At 38.1% G+C, this 8,538-nt stretch overlaps 1 protein-coding gene across 1 annotated transcript; it reads left to right on the top strand.

Annotated features, from left to right (window-relative positions):
• Nucleotides 1-352: 352 nt before the first annotated feature.
• On the top strand, nucleotides 353-5,426 carry PROX2 (prospero homeobox 2). Its single transcript, XM_029285311.1, is given in 4 exon segments — nucleotides 353-1,800; nucleotides 3,045-3,157; nucleotides 4,056-4,250; nucleotides 5,045-5,426. Coding segments are annotated over 4 exon segments (1,851 nt in total). The 5' UTR covers nucleotides 353-443; the 3' UTR covers nucleotides 5,231-5,426.
• Nucleotides 5,427-8,538: the final 3,112 nt, after the last annotated feature.

The following is an 8,538-nucleotide window of genomic DNA, read 5'->3' as shown; positions in this document are numbered from 1 at the left end:
ATATATCCAAGAAAATAAATTGATATAGTGATAATTCAATTAATCCCATTATACTGTGAACCTGTTAGCAAAGATTGTTTTGTTCATATTCATCTGCAAGCCTCTCTTTAGGAATGTTTTAAACATACTAACTTGGGCAAGGTGTAACATTTAATTTACAAACATGTAGATTAGCGGGCTCTGTTTTTCTTGCAGTATTTTATGTGTAGAGACCTCAGACCTGATAGTTTGTACACTGACAGTTAATCATATGTGTGTTTACATACTAGATAATATATTTTAATCTTTCTTTCTGCTCCAGATTCCTGGTTAATTAAAGTATAAAAAACAAAGTTTTTTATTCACAAGGCACCTGTGCTCTCAAAATCAAAAGTTGTATTTTCCTCTCTAATTTTCATTGTTTTACCGGCTATCAATTCTTTGTCCTGAAAGAAGAAAGAGAGATGAATGTGAATAGTATTGCTAATCAATATAATTATATTCCTAGTTCTGTATGTGTAGATGGACAAAAAGGAGAGTTTTGTATTGAAGGAAATTATTCTTTTCGCCCTCATTATGGATCTATAATATCACATCTTCTTAATCAGCCAGAAGTAAATAGTGAGCTAGATATAAGCTTTCTTCTCCCCACCTCACAGAAAACTGAACACCCATCTTCTAGGAAAGCTAATTCCATGAGTCCATTGCCTGCCTATGGCTTTGGTAACACAAATCAGTCCCATAATGAACAACTACAAGCTAAGAGGGCTAGAGTGGAAAATATTATCCAGGGAATGAATATCATGTCAAACCCAATAGTGTCTGGTACTCTGGAAGAACAGCATCACCAAAATTTTGAGAAAGGAAAGGAAAGCTATAGACAAAACAAGAGAAAGCAGAAACTTCCTCAACAGCAAAATCTGCCAGGAATTTCCCTAACAAGACCTCCTAGAAGCAGCATCTCAGCAGAAGAATTCCTTCAGCTGAAAAAACAGCTCCATGCTTTGCAACATCAGTTGAAGCAACTTGGAGAGAGGCTTCTTCAACATGATGAGGAAAATGATTCTAATCTAATCCAAGAAAGTATAGAGAGAACTATGGGCTTGTTGAAGATGTATGGTGGAAAGATAGACACCAACAGTCAAGTGTTATGTTGTGATCAACATAAAGATTATTCATGGAACAGCACACCCAGAATAAGAGAGCTTGTGCTGTCAGAGAAAGAAGATATAGGCATTCAAAATTTGGAGGAGAAAACACTTTCAGAAATATTAAGGCAAGAATTAACACAGGTAATGACACATGCTGTAGATTCAGTTTTGAAAAAGATCTTGCCTAAATCATCGAGCCTTCAATCTCAGTTGCCCAATAATTCCATAGGGACAGCTGTTGGAAGAAATATACCCAGTAAATGGCTTCCTAAGATTTCTTCTCCTAAAGGTCCTATATCATTAATCGCAGAAAAATCTCCAGGCTTTCCTATTCATTCCACCCAAACAAAAATGGAGAGAAAACCTTGCCAGGCACCAGAGAATTACCCCTTGATCTTGACCTCTGAAGTTCAAAAAAATGGCATTCTTAGTCAAATGCTATTCTGTGGTCAAAAAGGCCATTGGGACAGTCCTCCTCCAAGAATGGTATCTCCTGAGTCTTTAGAAGTGCCATGGCAACCAATCAAACTGAAGTCATCAGGCATGAAACAACAATATCCACCTTCCCTGGGAAATTTGGCTTCTCTTCCTTCTACAAACTCAATGTTTGCTGAAATGCATGCCATGGTGGATGGAGTGTATTTCTCAGCAAGAAATATATCCTTTAGGGGTCTTTAAAACCTCTTTGCATAGGGTGGGGTAAAGCTCTATCACCATTTAGGATATGGGATACAACTTGCATGCAACTCATTAACACCTATGTAATATTCTCCAAACATTTCTGAAGTGGTCAGAGTCAATCTTTCCTGACACTTTGAATGAAATGAGGGCTTTATTTGTTGCATTTTACCTTCCTTAAAAAAGTGACACTGCATAAAAAAGATTGGGCCTATTTTTGCCAAGGGGTAAGGGACAAAAGGCAAGACTTAAGACATTGTTCCCTTTGGAACCTCCAAAAACATTTTGAAAAGTTTATTTCTGCCTGTAGCCACATCCCTTTAGTTGCCACTTTCCAAACAAATTAATAGTGCATTACTTATAAGAAAGATGCTTGAATGCTATTACGTTGACGTAAAGCCTAAACCAGGGGTAGGCAACCTCGGCTCTTTTATGACTCATGGACTTCAATTCCCAGAATTCCTGAGTCAGCATAGCTGACTCAGGAATTCTGGGAGTCGAAGTCCATGAGTCATAAAAGAGCCGAGGTTGCCTACCCCTGGCCTAAACTGTGCTATTTCCATTTACTCTGTAAAATGAATTTCAATGCCTACTTAAAACGAAAGCTGCAACTGCAGATAGAAATGTTATGCGATACTGGGTCATACTCAAGGCTACTTTTATGGCAATGAGTTAACTGATTTCTACTTTCATCAATCGGATGAAGCATAAAATCAAAAATAGGTCTCTGTTGCTAGTCTCCATTGCATGGGATTAAGACACAATATTTCCATTATAGTGGCACTATTGGGCATCTTTATATTCTGGCAGAGATATCACCCTTTAGATGCTAATCTGTATTTCTCCACATGTCTTCCAAGACAGATCCTAGATTTTTTCCCTCAAAGTCCCGCCTGATAACATTGCTATTGTATTGGTATAGAATACATCAATAAAAAGGAATCTCATGAGGACAGCATGTAACATTAATGGGACTGTGCAGAGTATCTGATTTGAGGAGCACAGTAGGATCTGGAGCACACCTGTGCTTTCAAATAGCATCTGCTCCTGAAAACACTTTAAAGCAAAAAAAATGTTTTGTTGGGCTTGCCTGGGAGCCATCTGCAGCTGATTGTAATGGCAGAAAAAGTTGTTTTTAATGTAAGGCATTCCCAATAGGTGCTACATATCCTCTCCTATGAATCCAGATAGCTGTACAGCCCCACGTTGGGCAAATAATGTTTTCCTTGACTCCAGTTTAAATCCAGGAAGCTTTGACCCCAGGCCATCTGAAAAAGGCTAAACTGATGTTCTTCTTCTCACGCTATCCCACATCTTCCCTGTTGAAGTCTTATTTTCTAGATATACAGGTAAGCTTAACTTTATGTATTTCATTGCTAACATATAACAGATTCTCCAACATCCCCCTTAGCTTAGCACGGATGCTTGTGAAAATTGGCAAGGTAAGCAAAGATGATGCAAAACCAATCATATTATGTCCAAGTGTGTACAAAATACTTGCAGATTTACACTGTACACGTGACCTTTGCTTAATGACTTGTTCAGAAACTATTTGAACCTATATCCGCACTGAACAAGTGGTACTAATGACCTCCTTGAAGTTCTGGCTGTTGCAGTGTCCCTGAGCTCATGTGATTGCAATTGGCTCATGATTATGACATTGCAGCAGCCTGTAGGGTTGCCAGGTGTCCACTATTTGAGTGGACAGTCCACTTTTTTCACATTATGTTCACTATTTTTTTTTCACAAAATAGTGGACATTTTTTTTATTCAAAAGCTTTATGATGAAATGGTACGTAATCTAAAGCTGTACAGTCTACTTTTTTTACTACTTAACACACACACCCCCCCGCTTGTCCGCTATTTTTGGGAAGCAGACCTGGCAACCCTAGCAGCCTGTGGTCATGTGATCACCCTCTGCATCCATTTCTCTCAGCTTTCTACAAGCAAAGTCAATGGGGAAACCAGCAGAAAGTTTCAAGTGGTGGCCCCTGATACCCTTACTTAATAATAATAACGGCAAGTTGAAGTGCTGGAATTTCTGTCAGTAAATACAGCACATGATCACGTGACATTACCTTTTTCTACTGTGTTTCTTAGTGATGGAGATTCCAGGCTCAATTACTTCATTATGCAAGGACTACCTAGAGGGAATGTTTTCAGAGGAAGCACATACACAATACAACATAGTGTCCAGAGAAAACAGAAGTTAGCATATAATGCCATGTTAACTGCTCTTTTTAACAGTTTACTCGCTGTATCACCTCCCAGCTCATCAAGTGGTTCAGCAATTTCCGTGAATTTTATTACATCCAGATGGAAAAATTTGCAAGGCAAGCTCTCTTGGAAGGTATTACAGAACTCAGTGATCTTATTGTTACCAGGGACTCTGAGCTCTTCCGGATCCTTAATGTCCACTACAACAAAGGGAATGATTTTGAGGTGAGACTATATTTGAATAGTATAGAAAAAAGCACCATCCACAATCTCTTCAAATCAGAATACCACAGAGATCACTGTAGCTTACAGTTATTATTCATTGAGAACCTGTAATTGAGGAAGCTTTATCACAGCACTGCATCTTGAAAAACTGATACTGATTACATTCTGATCCTACTATATAGAGACTTAAAGTGTTGAAATACTAACTGAATTATCTAATAAGAGTAACAGATGTTTCTTATTCCAAATAGATTTAATGATGTAACAGTAGCTGCTTAAATTATAGCCACATCATGTGGTGTGTAAGTACTAGAGCAGTTGTTCATGCTTTACAGTCTTCTCTGTGATTGTTCTGCTACTGTCGAATGCACAGCCCCAAATGCATACTGGATTCTTTGTCATATTTTGTTAAGGAGGAGCTTAAGACTAAGTGTATTTTTGTTATTCTGAGGATGGATTTTTATATTATGTTTTTGGATTGTGAACCATACCAAGTTATTTAGAGAAGAACAGTATATAATGGAATAATTAAATAAGAATGTCTGCATGGATGAGTCCCTGCTTGGCATGATCCTGTTCTGATATCAAACCATAAATGGTTAGAGGTAGAAGGAATTAGGACCAAGAATTGACAACCTATCAGTTATGGTATAAAATTAATGATATCTTGGGGAGCATAGGCAATTTCTGTCAAACACTGCAGTGCAATAGCTTTACTAAAATGAGGCTGATCATTGACCATACAGGTGTCAAATTAATAAACTTTTCCTAAACTTTTCACTCTATCTTTACAGGTTCCTGATGGTTTCTTGGATGTTGCCAGTCTGACCCTTCAGGAATTCTTTACTGCTGTCAGAGCAGGGCGGGATTTGGATCCTTCCTGGAAAAAACCAATTTACAAAATAATTTCCAAGCTTGATAGTGAGATTCCAGATGTATTTAAATCCTCTAACTGCCCTAAGGAATTCACCCAAGATTAATGTACAGTGGTCATGGCATGTGGCTGATTCTACATTCACTGCTGTGTAAGTTTTGACTGCATACTAACACAGCAGTTGAAATCTGAATCAACAGAGAAGGCACGATCAGTAGTCTAATATTTTATAAATATATGAAAGGGACATCATGTGACTGACTGCAGAAACCTTTTCTGCTGTATCTCTCAGTTTTGTGTTTTATTACTTATTTATTAAACAAATAGATTTATTAAGTAAACTGATATAGCTGCCCATCTACCAAAAAGGAACACCGTGCAGCAACAGAATATAGTACCGTACACTAAAAAAAGATCATGGGGCCCCAATAAAACTTGCATTCATTTAACCATCTCCATTTACTCCACCATTGGATCCATCCTGGATCCAGTGCCTGGGAGAAAATCCAAGTCTTCATTATTTTTCTGAAAGCCAATTGGGCTGGGGCCATTGGTATCTCTGGGTAGAAGCTGTTTCGTAAGTCAGGTGCCATGCAGAGAAGGCAAGCTGCACTGAAGCCCTAGTAAGCAATATTGTTTCATCAAGGATTGTTTTCTACAATCCTACTAAATCTCCTTTGAAAGAGAATGCTGAGCCAAGCTATAGCATGATCAGTCAATAGTATGGGCCAATAAATGATAAATACGATGCATTTCCTTGAAATCTATTGAATTAAATATTTACAAGGTAATACTTCTGTACACTTATCTAATACATCCATTTAAGTTTTGTTTTATTTTTTTTCCTCAGAATATATGCCCATAAAATATTCTGTTGTCTCAGTCTGAATGGAATTTAGGCATGCTCTAATTTTCTTCGATGGTCCTAACCAGTGCTTTTTTCTATAAAAAAAAAAAAAGGTGCCGGAACTCACACACGTCATACAACCCGCCTTGCCTACCCTATAAGGTTCCATCCAAAAAAGGTGCCGGAACTCCGTTCTGGGTGTTCTATGAGAAAAAAAAGCCCTGGTCCTAATGGAATTTACAGAACCCTTGGCACAATGAGCTAGCTACCTTTAGAAAACTAATGTTTTAAAAAGAGGGTCATGATATGTATTATTAAATAGCATCTACATTAATACCTTGTGGTACTTTTTCAGGAAAAAAATGTATTCTTATTATATTGATGTCTTTCATGTTCCTGTCTTCATTTCATTCTCAGGCCATGAGTGAGACAACCTTAAGTCCTCCTTGATTGTATCAGGATTAAAATACTATTTCCCTCCTAATTCTGACAAAACTCAAGCCTGAAGTTATGTAACATCTATTAAGATACTAAGGAGGGAAATCAGATGACTGGCAGGATTGGAAATAATACTTACTGACTCAAAATGGGTGACTAGAACTTTACCTCAGCTGTGGGAAAATACCTTTTGCTTTTACAGTCTCCTTTGTCCGCATCTCATTTCTGGCTCATGTCTTCTTAACTGGAAGAGCTGGTAAGAGTATGTCATCTCCTAGAGTAGTAGTCCTTGCCTAATTACTCTAATTGGGATCACATGACCATCTTGCTTAGTGATGACAGTTCTGGCAGTCCCAGTTGTGGTCATTAAATGAATCATCTGCAGTCATTAAATAAGACATCATGACTGTGATTTCAGCCTTTCTGCTTGCGTCCCCATTGACTTTTGGGAAAGCAACTGGGAAGGTGCAAGTGGCAGTCATGGGACACTGTGACAGTTGTAAGTGCGAGGACTGATCAAAAGTTACTTTTTTCAGCAGTGTCTTAACTTCAGTCACTAAACGAATGGCTGTTAAGTGAGGACAATATGTACTTAAGTTCTCCACTGAGAAAGAATATCAAAATAAGCAAACAGTTTTCATAACAAGAGGGAAACATATTGAGGAATGATCAGCCATTACAATATTATAAACGACTCTCACATCTGCACAAATGTTTCCTGTTTCAATAGTTTTGTCTTAAAGCAACAAATGAATCTTCCTCCTTGTTGTTCAATTGCTAAGTTGTGTCCGACTCTTTGCGATTCCACGGCATAGCATGTCAGCCCCCCGTCCTCTACTGCTTCCCGGAATTTGCTCAAATTCATGTTATTGCGTTGATGACACTATCCAAGCATCTCATCCTCTGCCATCCCTTTCTCTTTTTGCCCTCAATTTTTCCAACACCAGGGTGTTTTCCTATCTTATTAGATGACCAAAGTATTTGAGCTTTAGCTTCAGTATCTGTCCTTCCAAAGAACAGTCAGGATTGATTTTCTTTAGGAATCTGAAGAAGGAAATGGCAACCCACTCCAGTGCCCTTGCCAAGAAAACTCCACGGACAGTAGCATCCTTAAGTTTCTATAAATCAAAGCGATCTATAGTATAGAGTTAATGCAGTATTAGAATCAATGTATTTCAAATGTATTTTTAGGAGCTTGAGAGCAGGACAGCAATCTAAACTGAGCTGATGATACAGAAGGCCTTTCTAAACCTCCCCCCCTTTTCTCCACACTGGAAATTGAGCAGTGAAAAGAATCAGAATGGAGACAGATTAGGCTTTTTATAAGTCTTATCAAGCTACAGTATTGCTAAATATCATCTTGTTGAAGGTGAGTCACAGTGTAGGTCTGATGCTGAAAGTTCCCTTTTGCTAGATTTGTATGAGCAAGCATATATAAGGTTGGAAATTATATCTGGGAGGTTTTCTTTGAGAAAAACAAAAGAACTTAAGACTTGATGCATATGATTTAATTAAATCATATAATGAATAGTTTTTAAAACTTATATACTGCCCATCTCTCAGTAACCCTGGCAGCTCGTAACAATTGGACAAAAATTGTTACAAATTACAATAAACAAAAAGAAAAAAGACAAGCATGATGAATTGAAGGGTTCCACCTTCCCTTGCCAAAAGAAAAGTCAGGATGAAAGGGTGAAAAGTCAGGTCTTCATGGCTCTTCTAAAGAACAGGAGGAGGGACATCTGGATCTCAGGGAGAACCTTGTTCCATAAGGCAGGTGCTACTTCAGAGGAGGCATACTTCCAGGATCCTGAGAAATGACATTATTTAATTGAATGAACCCAAAGATATCAAGGATCCCATCAGCCAGGCAGATATGGCAGATGGACAGGTGTTCCCTCAAGTAAACAGGCCCTATGCCAATTGCCCATTTCCCAAAAGGATAAGAACATAGGAAGCTGTTTTATATCAGGTCACACTATCTGTCTATCCGGTGCTGTATTATTTAATTGAACAACAGTTTTCTGCAGGATCAGTTGTTCCCTACATTAAAACTATCACATAGTACTTCATTTAAATTGTCTGTGTGTTTTGCTTCTCCTGGTTCAAATTCTCATCCTGACAGAGAC

The sequence above is a fragment of the Protobothrops mucrosquamatus genome, unplaced genomic scaffold, assembly GCF_001527695.2.
Source record: "Protobothrops mucrosquamatus isolate PMUCROS unplaced genomic scaffold, P.Mucros_1.0 scaffold1498, whole genome shotgun sequence".
Classification (NCBI taxonomy): domain Eukaryota; kingdom Metazoa; phylum Chordata; class Lepidosauria; order Squamata; family Viperidae; genus Protobothrops; species Protobothrops mucrosquamatus.
Note: the sequence above shows the minus strand (reverse complement) of the source record. Positions and strands in the feature narration are given on the sequence as shown.